This window comes from Exophiala xenobiotica, assembly GCF_000835505.1.
Source record: "Exophiala xenobiotica strain CBS 118157 unplaced genomic scaffold supercont1.4, whole genome shotgun sequence".
Classification (NCBI taxonomy): domain Eukaryota; kingdom Fungi; phylum Ascomycota; class Eurotiomycetes; order Chaetothyriales; family Herpotrichiellaceae; genus Exophiala; species Exophiala xenobiotica.
In genome coordinates this window covers 3,906,284-3,921,171 of record NW_013562491.1, presented here as the reverse complement: position 1 = coordinate 3,921,171, position 14,888 = coordinate 3,906,284, and the positions used below count along the sequence as shown (strand labels likewise).

General features: G+C 51.7%; 5 protein-coding genes across 6 annotated transcripts; 3 read left to right on the top strand and 2 right to left on the bottom strand.

Annotated features, from left to right (window-relative positions):
* Positions 1-1,013: 1,013 nt before the first annotated feature.
* PV05_07643 (uncharacterized protein) lies at positions 1,014-3,288 on the top strand (the record flags this gene model as incomplete). Its single annotated transcript, XM_013460485.1, has 1 exon — positions 1,014-3,288. Exon 1 carries the CDS (start codon positions 1,162-1,164, stop codon positions 3,286-3,288), a length of 2,127 nt encoding a protein of 708 aa, XP_013315939.1. The 5' UTR covers positions 1,014-1,161.
* Positions 3,289-3,976: 688 nt separating this feature from the next.
* Positions 3,977-9,347, bottom strand: PV05_07642 (uncharacterized protein). The gene is made up of 2 exons (XM_013460484.1): positions 5,436-9,347; positions 3,977-5,384 (listed from the first exon to the last, which is right to left on the bottom strand). Exons 1-2 carry the CDS (start codon positions 9,181-9,183, stop codon positions 4,216-4,218), a joined length of 4,917 nt encoding a protein of 1,638 aa, XP_013315938.1. The 5' UTR covers positions 9,184-9,347; the 3' UTR covers positions 3,977-4,215.
* A 256-nt stretch (positions 9,348-9,603) lies between these two features.
* PV05_07641 lies at positions 9,604-11,761 on the top strand. 2 transcript variants are annotated; one of them, XM_013460483.1, is made up of 3 exons: positions 9,604-9,865; positions 9,916-10,224; positions 10,418-11,761. In XM_013460483.1, exons 1-3 carry the CDS (start codon positions 9,667-9,669, stop codon positions 11,557-11,559), a joined length of 1,650 nt encoding a protein of 549 aa, XP_013315937.1. In that variant the 5' UTR covers positions 9,604-9,666; the 3' UTR covers positions 11,560-11,761. The 2 variants fall into 2 exon arrangements, with proteins under 2 accessions (XP_013315937.1, XP_013315936.1); XM_013460482.1 differs by having other exon boundaries at positions 9,604-10,224.
* A 194-nt stretch (positions 11,762-11,955) lies between these two features.
* On the top strand, positions 11,956-13,421 carry PV05_07640 (uncharacterized protein). Its single transcript, XM_013460481.1, has one exon. It carries the CDS (start codon positions 12,029-12,031, stop codon positions 13,325-13,327), a length of 1,299 nt encoding a protein of 432 aa, XP_013315935.1. The 5' UTR covers positions 11,956-12,028; the 3' UTR covers positions 13,328-13,421.
* On the bottom strand, positions 13,246-14,746 carry PV05_07639 (RNA polymerase II subunit A domain phosphatase ssu72). The gene is made up of 2 exons (XM_013460480.1): positions 14,647-14,746; positions 13,246-14,469 (listed from the first exon to the last, which is right to left on the bottom strand). Exon 2 carries the CDS (start codon positions 14,420-14,422, stop codon positions 13,496-13,498), a length of 927 nt encoding a protein of 308 aa, XP_013315934.1. The 5' UTR covers positions 14,423-14,469; positions 14,647-14,746; the 3' UTR covers positions 13,246-13,495.
* Between the last annotated feature and the right edge of the window lie 142 nt (positions 14,747-14,888).

The following is a 14,888-nucleotide window of genomic DNA, read 5'->3' as shown; positions in this document are numbered from 1 at the left end:
GTGCTGTCAACATGTCAACATTCCAAGTCGTTGCGCCGTGCTGGGGGAAGCGAACGGAGAAGGAAGAAGTCTAAACCGTAGGCTGCGGCATTCTCTTTGTCTTCAAGAATCGTCAGTGCGTTCGCCATGAAATCGGTCCAAATTCCATTCATGCGACACTTGACAGGCGGTGTGAGCGGTCAAAGAACCATCCAGACACGCTGATCTTTGCCCTACTCAACCGGTCATGAGGCTGCGATTGAGCAGGCCGATGAGGTCTCCTTCTCTCAAACTTCGTTTTGCAGCCGCTGATTGAGAAAGCAGTGCAGTTCAAGCAAACCCGGTCAATTGCACCGAACGTTGACAAAATTATGTGGCTGTACAGGGTTGGGGCCATCTTCCACAGTAGATCCAGGCAGATCATGTCCAGGTGGTGGGATTGACCAGATCTCCGTTAGCTGTTAACGACATGGGCACGGTCTGATGGCACTGGGACAAGCACCGAAACACGAGGTCGATGTGCAACTTGCAAGATCCGGGTGATCACCTCAGGCAGTCAGTCCACGGCTCGTGTATCCGAAACTTGGAAACTCGGTTTGAGAAGTTGTCATGATACGGCCATCATGGAACTGTCGTGTATAGTTGACGTGATGCGACACCGCGACAGAAGACGGTAGAGGTGGAAGAGAATTCCGCTCATAGAACACCAGTGAACCTCAACTATGCGCCACCTATGCGCCACTACTACTGTACACAGTATGGCCCATGACGGTACTTCCCGATGATATGGGCCTGGTACGTTACTACGATAGTCATATGCAAGCAACCTCGGATTGACAACCCGTCTACTTCCACAGCCTCACTACTCGTACCAACGATGGACGCCCACCCGGCACCCAGCACCCAGATGGAGTAATGGAGAAAATCGAGCATGACTCGCGGCTGGCACAAGTCTTGCAGCGCACACGACTCAGGTGTTCCTGTTGGCGGAGTCAGCGCTTCCACCAACCTCAACCCCGGTGGGTGCCTGGCACGCCTGGTCAGGCTGAGTGAGGTTGCAAGCTGTCCTAACCTCTCGCAATCTGTTTCATCACCCCTACTGACATTTTCTGAGAAATCGAATGAAATTCATCACCACTGGAACCCTTCCGTGCCATCCGGAATAGCCACAAATGCACGTTGATGGCACTGGAGAGCCGCATTCGCAATGTCGTTTCCCGCGATGCTCGGAGGAAGGCATCGGGATCACCTTGCTGTCGAGTTTGCCAGACTTCTCGGAAGCAGCAGCAGGTGAAATTCCAGCTCCACACCCAAGCTGCAATTGCGGGCTGCTCATGGTGTGCAACAATAGTTGACGGTCTAAGGTCGCTTGCGCGGAAGCATTCTTCAGTCTTGTCTTTGCCAGACGGCTGGGAAGACCAGGCACTGGTTCAACTGTGTGTCTTTGAAAGGGGGAGCTGGCCATTGAGCCATGTCGCCTGCTCACCGTCTAAAGGGTGTGAAAACTGGAGGTTTGCGGCTCAATTTTACGTGGACGAAGGTGCAGCACAACCAAACCTTGAGCTGAGGACGCGACGCCACTTGACTGCCATCGATTTGCCTTATGCCCCCTTGGAATTCGTGGCCGGCACGCTACAAAATTGTGCTCGCCATCATCAGTCCTGCAAGGTCCGAATCCAAACAACACTGCCAAAGCGCTTGATTGAGGTCACGTCGGTTCCAGAGCAAGATGATACAGTCAGGCTAATCGACGAAGCCGCATCTGTCCTCCCATCAGAGAGCCAGTACGCTGCTCTGTCCTACTGTTGGGGCCAGGCTACAGATGTGAAATCGGCAATGTTGAGCATGACTCAGACAACTCTGTCTGAGTTCACTGAGGGCTTTCCGCTATCCAAATTGCCATCTGTCTTCCATGACGCCGTGATAGCTACCCGTCTGCTCAAAATCAGATACCTCTGGATCGACGCTCTTTGCATCGCACAAGGAGATCCTGACGAATGGAGGAGGGAGTCCATGAAAATGAGAGATGTCTACTCTTCTGCGTACGTCACGATCGTGGCCGCTTCTTCCCCTTCGTGCGACGAGTCGTTCCTCGCTATGCCGGACAGATCTTTCATCGAGGGTATCAAGCTAGGTCGCGACCCTGAGAGTATGAACCGTGATGTTTTTGTGCGTCTGAGAACCAGCCGCCCACTTAGCGGGTTCCAAATATCCAATGACCTTATGAGTTGCCCGGTCGACGATAGAGGTTGGGTATTACAAGAGATCTTATTGAGCAGGAGAATCCTCGAGTTTGGACATCATTGTCTGGCGTATTCGTGTCTGGAGTCCTCCACGTGTGAATGTGGTGAATGCAATCGTTCCACCATGAAGTTACGGGAAGTCTTCACCAGCCAGGTTAAGGAGACTCAGCCCGCCCCGGTGTGGCACGGGCTTGTCCAAAACTACACCGGACGTCAGCTCACTGTCGCAAGGGACAAGCTACCTGCAATTGCCGGCCTAGCTGCTTACCTCAAATCGAGTGGTGCCCCTGATAATGCCTACATTGCAGGGTTGTGGAAAGACAACTTCGTGTCAGATATGGCCTGGTATCGATGCAGCGCCCCTTTCGTGAAGCGGCACGCGTCGCGCATGCGGACTGATGGTCCATCTTGGTCGTGGGTATCTGTAGACAGCAAGGTCGAATTTTGGCGCCACGGTGAAAATGATATGGCTCATACCAAATTGGTGGACTGCAAATGCGACTATGGTACAGGCGGAGAATTCGGGCTCCCAGAGTCGGTAGTGGTTACTCTGGAAGGACCGACATGCCCTTTTCGTCTCTTCTGGGATTCTCCCCATCATACAGTCCAAGCCGTGGCGCAGGGGGGCTTTTCCAGAGGTCTCCTCTGGAATCGTCGACATCCTACGGTCAATACCATTGGGCAAGGTGACTTTTTTAGAAATTTCCATAATTCGACTGATCGCTGGTGCTTGGATCACCCTCTGGAAGTTGCCTTGCTTCCTGATGGCACTGGGAGAACAGTTCGCCCGAATTCTGAGGCGGCGGCCTTTGAAACTCATGAGCTCGATGCCTTGGTCGACTTGTTGCTTCTGCTTGTGGAGGAGCGAGGCCAGTACATGCGTGCTTTTTTCCTGATTCTAGCCAAGTCAGACACACATGAGCAACGCTACATCAGAATCGGCGCATTCTGGCAGGTGCTTGATTATCGGCGGCAAGGATTCATGGATATGAGAAGCCGTTACCGTCAAAGACGCTGTGATCATTGGTTTACGTCTTTGGAGACCAAGCAATTTGTTTTGGTGTGAAGACCTTTCAGAAAGCCGTTCAGGGATATAAGGGCGTGTTCCGGCACTGCCCGTCAGTTTTGAGGCAACTGCTCACTTTGAAAAGAACGGATAGCTCATGCGGCACTCATAAGTCTCGGCCTGGTTTTGTCTCTTCCATATCAGCGGTCGAAACTGGACTCGCCCGATATGGTGGATGTCCATGCCAATAATGGGTCTCTAGCAAGGTCGCTGTGGATAGGCTGTCGATGCCGTAAGATATACGTCGAGGTGTAGGAGAGATCTAATGTCCAAGGTGCAATAAGTACCCGGTAGGCCCAACAGGCTCGGCAGGAGCCTACAACGCCACTACCGCATGTCTACTTGTCTATCTGCTGGTACGGCTTCCGATGTTGTCGTGTTCAGTTGGCGCGGCGACATCTATGGCGAGATCAGGACATCATATCTCAGCGTCATTGAGAAAGGAGGCTGGCTCGATGAGTGGTTTGACGGCGGCATGCTGTCCACGTGAAAGCAGAAACGTCGTCCTCTGATGGAATTCACAATGAGCTCAAAAGTTGGAAAAGTCTTGGGATACAAGATGTTCGTGGGATTCTCCCTCCTCTCAGGCTCACCTTCATCCCTGCTCCTCTTTAGCCTTAGGAATCCGTCATCCTCGAAGTTACGAATGCTTGCATGGCTACGTGTGAACGTGTCTGTAACGGTCAGATTAACGAATTCAATTGATTCTACGGTATACACTCGACAGAGACCTGTGTGTGCCTCCGCTGAGCTGAAAATTGCGACGGTCTTCCCAACTTCCTACAACCCAGAAGTATCGTTGATGCCACAGAGTCCCTGCCCCCACCGGGTGTGAGATGGTGTGCCATTCAAGTCATCGAAGACGCCACTGCTTTCCAACCGGCACCAAAAGTCCATACTCCAGATGCATTTGTGTGGGGTCATCGCTCATTCATTATAAAATTTCTTCATAATCAAATGCAGGAACAAGTTGACATTAACACGAAGTGCCCCCTCAAAGAATTCCATGAATTGGGTGTTGTTGAATTGTGCTTGCAAGAGATCGTCCAGCGGTACTTGCGCATTGGCTCCTGGTATCATCATGTTGCCCGAGCTGCCGTCGATGGTGAAGACTCCCACCTCATTGGAAGAAATGGTCAGATCCACACGGTCCCACTGAGACTCGTGGTATCCTCTCCATTCAACCAGGACTCCTTTGTTGTGCAAGGTTCTTGCCGAATACTTGTAGGAGCCGAACTTGAACGAACGGCCAGACCGTTGCAGCTCTCTCTCGTGGTCCCATTGCTTTGTGAACGGCATGACGAAGCGTTTCTTGCCCTTCTTGTTCTGCAATGTGACCATTGCCTGCTCAATGTAGTCATTGTACGTCTTCAATTGCTGTTCGAGATATACGGCTTGCTCATTCAGACGAGCCAATGTGGTCTTGACATTTTCCAGTTCCTTCTGGCGTTGCAGTCGGCGGCGGTGCTTCGTTCGAATGTCGACAGCAATAGTGTTGAGAAGATCTTGGTATTGATTCGCTCGAGTCAGGCGACCTAAGGATTCAAGTTGCAGAACGTTCTCTAGGGCGATGCGTTTGAGGTCAGGGTATGTCAGAGTCGAGATGTCCAAGTGAGTGCTGGCATCTGCATAAGCGCCACGCCGGCCGTTGCCAGTTTGCATTTCGTCCCTGACCAGAGCGTCCCATTTCTCTTCATCCTCTGGAGTGATGTGCTTCACCAGGACCTCCAGCAGGCTGGCACCTGATTGAATACGAATGATGTAGAGCACGCATCGCTTTGTCTCGGTGAAAAGTGCTTTCACATCTGCATCAGGATCTTCGGCATTGAGCAGTTTCGGGTTCAGGGTCAGGCTGATTTCACTCGAGCTGACGCCTCTCAATTCGCTTTCGCTGCTTTGGACACTACCCAGCTCTCGAAGAGTGTCGCGAAGGACATCGTCTTGGCTGGGACAGATGACACTGATTTCTTGAGTCAGCAACTTGTGAATAGAGAAGATGTCGGCCATTTTGATGTATAGTGTGGGCTTGGTTTTTGCATAGAGGTCGTTGAATTCATCAATGTCGTAGTGTTCTTCTGCCGAAGGTATTGAAATCACTGTCAAGATTGATTAGCAGTGTGCCCAACGGAGAGGAGAAAGGCACTCACCATCGTTCCAGATCATCGCAAAGCGGCCGATCGACTCTCGGATGTAGTTGTTCAACGGCTGAAGATACACATTGTCGCCTCCAAATTCACGAGCGGAAGCCGCTTGATTCAGCACCTTGGATATCTCACCAAGATTGCGCTTTTGTTCTTGTGTCATGGCTCGGTCGGCAACACCAAACTTCTCAGGCTCCAGGAGAGCAGGTTGAAGATAGCTACGCCAGAGCCATTGGCCCACGAGCTGCAGCACAAACTCATTGTCTTCTCCTGGGAATCGTGCCAAGAGATGTTGATAAGTCTGCTGGGCCACGAACCGGACTCCGAATGGCAGTCGGTGCAGACGATCTTCCACGCAGAGGAAGAATTGGTCGGTTATGTCACGGAGGTCTTGCATGTGGGCGATGAAGGTGCTGCGAGTTTCTGGGTCTCGGATGGCTACTTCCCTGGGCACATTCGGGTCTCGGTGGCTCCGGCGACCAGTTCTCAGCTCCTCGTTATTGATGGCAGAGAGATAAATCTGAAGTGGGTCACTCTCTAGATCCAACGAGCTATTGTCGATGATATTCTCCTTCACCAGGGGTCCGAGAACATCTCTTAGGAATTTCCGGTCCCTCGGCGACTTGCTGTATGCGCTAAAGAGCTTGTTGGAGAATGAGTTCGTCCTTAGGTAGTCTTGAAGCGACATGGAGCAATCCACTTCTTCCTTGACAGAGCGTACAATCACTTTGACAAGATAGTACTCTTCTCTGCGCTTTTGAGCATAGCCAAATAGTCCCATGACAAGATGCTTGATGCGGTCACATTCTTTTTCTGCAGTGGCCTGCTCTCTTATGCGTCTGAACAATCGCGCCAGATATTGAGGCTGGGTCTGAAGCAGGAAGAACAGTTCTTGGTAGTGTTCTAGCTTCCGGCGAGACGTCTTGTTCAGCGCTTTCAAGTCGAATGGATCCTTGGAAGCCATATCGGAGTTAGGTAGAAGGGCGCCGACGTGACCGCCGAAGTGTCTCTGGTGTTTGACGACCTCATCCAAGGTAATCTTGTTCTTGACCAAGAGTGCAATCTTGATGTCGAGCTGGGTGATGTACTGATCTGCGAGTTCATTTTGACGGACGTGTTGCACCACAGTCTTCCGAAGCCGTTCAAACTCCACTTCCTCCTCGAAATCGAAGTCGCTGTCGTTGAGAAGATGAACAAATCCTTTGAGAGTTCCAACCGGTGGGTTCTTGCCTGCAGTAAGACTTTTGTAGGCCTTGCCTTGGATCTTTGCTCGTACCACGCTCTGGATCTTGACGACCTTTTCCATGTTTTCTTTGAAATAGCGCTTCTTCTCCTGAAAGCGGCCGCGAATCGCTGCAGCCCTAATGATGGCTTGTAAGTCTGTAATGGCACCGTCATGTGCATCGAGATCCCCAAGCAAATCTGCAACACGAATGCGGCATAGCATGGCTCGAGTTATAGATTGCAACTCCACGATTTGCTCGGCATTTTCTTCAAGTGCGTTGAGTGTGTCCGCAGTCTGTATACGGAGGAGTGCTCCTCGAAGCAGCGCTTGCAGCTGTACCAACTTTGGCGAATGGCGCTCTAACATTCCTCGCTGCTTCTGTACGCGATGGCGCAGGGAGAAGCCGCGGAGGGCGGATTGCAATGGTATGCTAGCAGTTGATTGTCGTAGCAGAGCAAGTTTCAAGGAGACGTATGACTCTCGAGCGTTTGCACCGCGTAAAGCGGCTTGGAATTTACTGATCGATGCAGTCTGCGCGCTTAAGTGATGCTTGATCCGTGCCACATCTTTTCGAGTCTGACTCGCTCTGATCATAGCTTGTAATGCTGTCCATCTTGGGGTCGATTCCTGAAGGGAGCCATGAAGCTTCGCATGTATAACTCTTGCGAGCATTGATCGGGCACCAGCTTGCATTTGTGTGATGTTGAAAACTTGCCTTTCCAGCGCAGCACGATCGCGTTGTAGTTGCCGCCGCGCCAGCATGCCTCTGATGCCAGCTTGCAAGAGGAGAACTTCGCTCTCAGTGGTTCTGGTGGCTTCATACTGGTCAAATGCGTCTCTTCTGGCCAGAGCTCCTCGAATAGCAGCTTGAAGATTGCTGATACCGGCATTGTGCTTTCGAACTTGACTTTTCATGACGCGTACTTCTGCACGGGCTCTTCCCGCTCTAAAAAGGCTCTGCAGTTTCAGCACATCCTTTTCACGGGCTCTCCACATTTGCTCTTTTCTTTGCTGATTAGACCGCGCAAGGAAGCCGCGAGCAGATGCTTGAAGTTGTGTGGCAAACCGCTGCATGTCGAGTCGATAACCAGCTATCTGTCTGACCCAATCACCACGGATGCGCGACTGGAGGTCAAGCAAGACATCTTCATTGTCCCAGAGCTGCTGCATCGTATCGCCGAGGCGGAGTCGAACCAACGCGCCTCTGAGTTGACCTTGGAATTCGACAATGGTAGCTTCGTGCTCCCGTAGCTCACGCTCGATGCGTTCATCTTCGGTTTCGACAGGTTCAGGCTCTGGCTCAGCGCCAAAACTGGCGCCCATACCTGAAAAGCTGGGCATACTAATACCTGCTTTGTCCAAGCCACGTTGTGTTTGCTCCAATTCATGGTGTGCAAACTCAAGCTGGCCAACCAGATTTCCGATCCGAAAGTCGACCATGCCCTTTCGGTAGAGCAGCCAGGACAATGCATGTATACAGTAGATGACCTTGGGGATGTTCTTCTTCTCGTACAGGTCGATTAACTCAAACCGGAAAAGGTCGGGCAAACCAACTTCCTCGAGAAAGCGGAAAAACATGACAATGTTGTCGGAATGCTTGTACTGCAATCTGGCGTGCCGGAAGATCTTGAGAGTCTGATCGGGATGAAACGCTTGTACAATCTCCGCCAAAGTAACTCCATCACGCAGAGCCTCCTCCAGCTGGACGACGGGAGGAATTGGCTTATGGATGATGTCCTCGATCCATTCCTTGGCTTCTCCAATATGACAAAGGTATTCATAAGCTTGCAAAAATTGTCGTTGTTTATCCATCCAGTTTCTTTCGCCCCAACCAAAGGTCTTAGCTTTTGATCGCGTGCTTGGGGCGACCGAATCGGTCCGCTTGAGTTGTCTTCGATTGTGTAGACCGACCACCGAATGCCCAGCGGCTGTGATACCAAACTCTTCAGCATCACCATCCTGTGCGAATCTTGATAATGCTCTTAGGTGCGAAGTAGAAGACTTCTGCAGTTCTTGTAGATCTGGCGCTTTGAATGCATGCGGAGTCGTCAGAGCATGATGAAGGTGCGGTCTCGATTGATGGGCTTCGGAGTGGTGTTCGTGTAAGTGTTTCTCGACAAAGGGATCTTCGGAATAAGTTTGTGGGAAGTGATCAACTGTCTGCGCGCGAACGTGGTTACCGCTCGGTCGCCTGGGAGTAGCAGTGGGTGACGGTGCCTGCGGCAGAGGTCGTAATGTTTGGCGAGCATTTCGGTAGAAGTGGTCCGGACTGTTCTCTACGCTGCTGTGACCGCCATATGCTCGCGTGGGTGTCATATCTCCCGCTTCACTGACTCCACGTTTGTGCCCGGGCGAGCCTCTCGAGTAGAGGCTGGAGTTTGTTGATGTCACCGTACTTGTCCGACTGGGAAGGAAGGCACTTGACGCAGCAGAATAGGCTGATGACACTGTTGATGCTGTCGAAGGTTGTCGTTGAGGATAGGCAGAGTAGATGTCTGTCTGCGTTCGTCGCAGTCCGTATTGAGACATTCCGAAGACCGATGTGAAGTGTCAAGTTCGAGAAGCTCGGATGCGTTATGTGTTCGGCAACGTCGTCGCATTCTCAGCCAAGTCTACAACACGAGCATAGATGGTTGGCCGATATATGAGCTTACACGACTTCCGCGGGCACAAATATCATGAATGAAGACCACACACAGCATAGCACAATGAACCTGCAGAGAACGACATGCGATTTTCGATGTTTACATTGATAAAACAGGAATAGTGCATAGAAGGGCGGGCTGGAACCTGATTGGCTTGAGGGTCTTACAACAAGGCGGCGTGTCTGTCTACCGGGAAAGGGAAGGCTCGTGCTGCCACTTTAGCTTAGCGCACTCCCCGCGCGCGTGAAGAAAAAGTTTCACTCACCGTGAATTTTCGAGTCTTTCTTCTCTTTTTCTCGGGAAAGCCTCCTTCTCCCCCAGTACCACTGTTCAAGGACGTGTGCTGTATTTCAATATCCCCTCCAACATGCCTATTGCAAACGGAGACTCAGCCAGCAATGGCGTCCCTCTCAACCGCAACCTGGAAAAACAAGACTGGCGTAAAGCCGAAGAACTACTCAAAGAGTACGAGTCGCTGGATGGTCTCGATGTCCACACCCTCATAGACTCGAAGGAAAATGGTGCCCTGACGTACAATGACTTCTTGGTCCTCCCAGGATACATCGGTATGCCTCTTCAACGCGTTTCTTGTGGTCGATCTGACACAGTCGCGTAGGTTTCGCCGCCTCTGAAGTCAGTCTCGACTCTCCTGTCACAAAGCGGATATCCCTCAAGACACCCCTCCTCTCCTCTCCCATGGACACTGTGACAGAAGAGAACATGGCTATCCACATGGCTCTCTTGGGTGGACTTGGTATCATCCACCACAACTGTTCTGCAGAAGACCAAGCAGACATGGTTCGAAAGGTCAAGAGATACGAGAACGGCTTCATCTCTGAGCCTATTGTTCTCTCACCAAAAACCACTGTCGCCGAAGCCCAAGAGTTGAAAGAGAAATGGGGCTTTGGTGGATTTCCTGTCACTGGTAAGTATGCTCACAAAATCTCGCCTTTATTTTTCAATGATGTTCAAACCATTTTACCCTTTTATAACTTTCGTTCATCCGCAGCATTAATTTGCGATGGGGAATTTTGGAGATTTCTGTCTGAGAATACTGCATTCCATCATTCAAATCTTGATAATTGCATGTTTCAATCCGCTGATTTGTGGTCTAATAGAAACCGGTCAACTCAAGTCCAAATTGATTGGCATCGTCACTACTCGGGACATCCAATTCCACCCTCGACCCGAAGACTTGGTCACAGAGGTCATGTCGAAAGACTTGATCACTGCACCTGCTGGCACCACCCTCCTAGAAGCCAACAACATCCTGCGTAGGTCTCGAAAGGGCAAGCTACCGATTGTTGACCAGGACGGCAACCTCATCTCTCTTCTTTCCCGTTCGGATCTCCTCAAGAACCTCAACTTCCCTCTCGCTTCCAAGCTTCCTTCTTCTAAACAGCTGATCGCTGCCGCCGCGATTGGTACCCGACCAGACGACAAGAACAGACTCCGAAAGCTGGTTGAAGCTGGCCTCGACATTGTCGTCCTTGATAGCAGTCAGGGCAACAGTATGTACCAAATCGAGATGGTCAAATACGTCAAGGAGACATACCCAGGACTCGATGTCATCGCTGGAAATGTGGTGACTCGTGAACAAGCCGCTAAACTCATTGCAGCTGGTGCCGATGGCCTGAGAATTGGCATGGGCAGCGGCAGTGCATGCATCACGCAGGAGGTGATGGCTGTGGGTCGTCCTCAAGCAGCAGCAGTCTTCTCTGTCTCTTCGTTCGCGGCGCGGTTCGGGGTTCCTTGCATTGCCGATGGTGGTATTCAGAACGTTGGTCACATCGTCAAGGGTCTCGCTATGGGTGCCTCGACCGTGATGATGGGTGGTCTACTTGCTGGTACTACCGAGTCCCCTGGAACCTCCTTCGTGAACCGCGAGGGTAAACTTGTCAAGGCTTACCGAGGAATGGGCAGTATCGATGCCATGGAGGACAAGAAGGCCGGTGGTGGTGGAAAGAATTCTAAGGCTAGCAATGCTGGAACGGCCAGATACTTCTCCGAGGGAGATCGACTCTTGGTCGCCCAAGGCGTGTCTGGGTCGGTTCTTGATCGAGGTTCCGTCACCCAGTTCGTACCGTACCTCATCGCCGGTCTGCAACACTCGCTTCAAGACATTGGTTGCAAGAGCCTCATTGAGCTCCGGGAGGATGTTGTCAATGGCAAGGTTCGATTCGAACTTCGAAGCGTCAGTGCTCAGGCTGAAGGGAATGTGCATGGTCTGGACAGTTTCGACAAGAAGCTTTACGCCTGAGAAAGGAAGTCACACATCAGCACGGCGAAACGGCGTTGAAGGAGTATGAGAAAACATCCCAGATTTTGCTTTGGGCAAAATGATTTTATGAGTTATGCCAATTCGAACCAGATTCAGTAGAATTGGACACTTGGCTAGTTAGAGAGGATTTATTCTCGAGAGCCTATATTGATCTTCTACTGAACACGAGCAGTTTACTGTGTCCTTGAACAAGCTGTGTGGCTTGCACATGATCTTTAAGCTTCATCCATGATACTCGTACCATCAACCAGCAGGATGTCACGATCAGTAACCCGAATACGGACCTCGGCTATCGATCTTCCCCACGTCAACATGGAGATTTGGCTGCAAGGCACGCTCATTCACGCTCCAATCGATCTTCTTGGGAGAGACATCCTCGTGTTCTTTCGTGTCTTCGCTACAATATCTCCATCGTACAGCGATTTCTTTCCTTCCTTTCTTTTGTGCAATGCAAGTATATCCCCCGGCACTAGTACACAAGTCCGGGCCTCAGGTCGTTTCTTCCAAGGTGTTCATCCTTTCTAGACTGCTAGACTCTTATACCTCCACCATCCCCCTGCGCCCTGTCACGACTGTACAGACCAGCGTCCGATCTCTAGCCCATTCGAGTAGACCTCGTTCTCGGCATTTCCACCTCCTCTCACGCGGCGCAATGGGCGCGCCCAAACCCGGCGAAAAGCCGCACCTCACAGGCGTACGCACGGGAGCCGGCACTGCGACCATGGCGCCCTCGAAGTTCGAAGTGAGAGGCTACACCGAACATAAAGCGCCCAAGCCCGCCAGTCCCTCGGCCAGCGTGATCCTCGTTTCTCCCTCCAACGAGATCCTCCTCCTTCACCGCGTTCAGACATCCTCCGCCTTTCCTTCGGCCCACGTCTTCCCAGGCGGCAACCTCGAGGAGAGCGACGGGCCGTTACCCTCTGATCCGCGAGACGTCAAGCGCCACACCGACTCTCTCGCATACCGCACCGGCGCGATCAGGGAACTGTTCGAGGAGACGGGTATACTCCTCGCGAGATCGTCCAAGGATGCAGAATCCCTTCTCCCCGTGTCAAGGGAACAACGGCAGGCTGGTCGTGAGGCTGTGCATCAGGGCAAGATCACGTTACGCGACTGGCTAGGCAGTGTATCAGAGAACGCCGTGCTGGATACGGATCGTCTGATACCGTTCACGCACTGGGTCACACCGCCCAACGTGCCCAAGCGGTTCACGACGCAGATGTACATATACTTCGTGGACGCGAGCGAGGCGGGAAATCCTAGTGTCCATGCGACGGGCGACAAGGTCGAGACAATGGCGCCGGAGTGGCGAAGGGCGCGTGATTGGCTTGCGAGAGCGAGAAGTGGCGAGATCATCATGTTTCCGCCGCAATTTCTGCTTTTGTATCTCGCCAGTGAGATCTTGGATCGTGATGTGGCGGAGGGTGGTAATGAAGGCCCAAAAGAGGTGGGCAGGAAGCAAGCCGAGCTGAGAAACAAGGTTGAAAGTGAAGGTTGGACGGACAAGTTTATCAGTCCCATCGGATTGCAGTTTGGCCGCGAGGATGGGAGGACGGTGTTGGCCCTCGACAAGCCAGGGCCGGAATTGAAAGGGAGTGGACTACGGGGCGATGATCAGTACGTTGTGCTGGTCAAGTTCAGAAAAGAAGGTCCGAGACAGGTCGATGTCGCGCTGCGGAGGGACGTGTTGAAGGATGAAAGGGAGTTGAAAGCGCAGAAGCAGCAGCAGAGGGAGGGAAAGTTATGATACAAGCCAAAGTTTAAGGATAGACGAAAGACGAAAGACCAGACTTCGGCAGACGTTAGACGTAGATGTCTGATGATGACGACGATGTTGATGACCATTTTCCATTCCGATACAAACACCCCCCAGCGCCTCGCTAAATCGCAGATCCTTTGACGATCGAGTCCGCGTCTAAAACCATGACAATGTCCATAAGGCGGGCAAATTGGGCCATTTCTCCTGCCAACTGGCCAAGATATCAGGCACTCTCTCATCGAAGCTCTGCCGTGCTGCTCCAGTACCGTTCTCCCAGCCGGTGGTACCGTTCATTTGTCTCTCCTGGAGGGCAGCCTCGTTGAGTGCATCTGCCAGCTCGAGAATGGCTCCGCCACCAATGAGTGCTTCTTCGTGGTTATCCTTGATATCGATGTTGAACACATGGACGGGTCGATTCAGAGGCGCCCCTCTGTCCAATAGGTTATCAACCACAGCATCCCAACATCGTTCTTCGCATGTGAATATGACATCCACGACACCGCCTTCCGTGCCTGTTGCGCCTTTGTCTCCTCGATTGAGAGCGTCCATTCTCGCAGCACCGACAACCCAGTCGTGGAATCTTTCTGGGCCCCACTTGATATTTCGGTTTCTGTCCAACATATTCAAGATACCATTGTTTCTGTATAGTCTCGCGTCTTGGGCATTTAGTTCTTCGAACATTTTGGTGTAGGACGTGGTGTTGAAATTGTAGACCTGTGGCTGGGATATTGAAGGCCCAGGCAATCGGACGTACGATCCTGTGCCGAATGAGATAACCGGGTATTGATGGTCCGAGGTTGATAGTCGGAGGTGCGCCTCCATGCTTCTGTTGTTGTTTGATGCGCACACAGTACAAAATTTCAGCTTGAAGGAAGAATCAGACTTCGCTGCTGGCACTGCTGGCGCTGTAGTCGAAGCCGGTGCGTCGACATTTCCGTCGACCTGTGCAGGGGATATCGGTTGAGGGTTCGTTTCTGCCGTGTCAACGACAGCGGCAGGAGGTGCAGGCGGCGTTTGTGGCTTGGGAGGTTGAGGAGTGATTGTTCGGCCTTGCAAACGGGCGAGTCGAGGATCGGTCGACATGATTAGGGAGAAGGATGAGTTATTGCTGTAGGATTAACATGGCGTGGCTGGTGAGAAGTTAGTCTCTATCAACAGTCACTTAAACATTGGTGTTCAGGAAATGAGGTGACTTTGTTCAGAATTTTGTTTTTGCGTATTAATGGTGTCCTCATTATGAGATAGGACAGCTCCAATATTGTGATCATCACGATGCCGGACAGGAGAGGCGAATGAGTGTGACTTACCGACATGTGTCGCGTACTGTGTACAGTATGGATGTGATGAGCATGCCCCCATGCAGTGGACGGGAATTACTCGATCTGGTGTATCGCTAGAAAATGTTCGATGCAAATAAGAATAAAGGGCATGCAGGGAATATGCAGCTGTAGCCCATATAATGCGCACTGATGCCGTAAAGGGCTTAGTTTGGGAGACTCTGAAACGGGACCATCAAAGAGTCGAGCCGCCGGTGAATATCCAATCGATG

Excerpts from the sequence above, each read along its gene's own strand:
- PV05_07642 (XM_013460484.1), bottom strand. The coding sequence starts at position 9,183 with ATGTCTCAATACGGACTGCGACGAACGCAGACAGACATCTACTCTGCC. Across the intron at positions 5,385-5,435 it reads TGCGATGATCTGGAACGATG|TGATTTCAATACCTTCGGCA; the intron begins GTGAGTGCCTTT and ends CAATCTTGACAG.
- PV05_07641 (XM_013460483.1), top strand. The coding sequence starts at position 9,667 with ATGCCTATTGCAAACGGAGACTCAGCCAGCAATGGCGTCCCTCTCAAC. Across the intron at positions 9,866-9,915 it reads GGTCCTCCCAGGATACATCG|GTTTCGCCGCCTCTGAAGTC; the intron begins GTATGCCTCTTC and ends ACAGTCGCGTAG. Across the intron at positions 10,225-10,417 it reads TGGTGGATTTCCTGTCACTG|AAACCGGTCAACTCAAGTCC; the intron begins GTAAGTATGCTC and ends GTGGTCTAATAG.
- PV05_07640 (XM_013460481.1), top strand. The coding sequence starts at position 12,029 with ATGCAAGTATATCCCCCGGCACTAGTACACAAGTCCGGGCCTCAGGTC.
- PV05_07639 (XM_013460480.1), bottom strand. The coding sequence starts at position 14,422 with ATGTCGACCGATCCTCGACTCGCCCGTTTGCAAGGCCGAACAATCACT.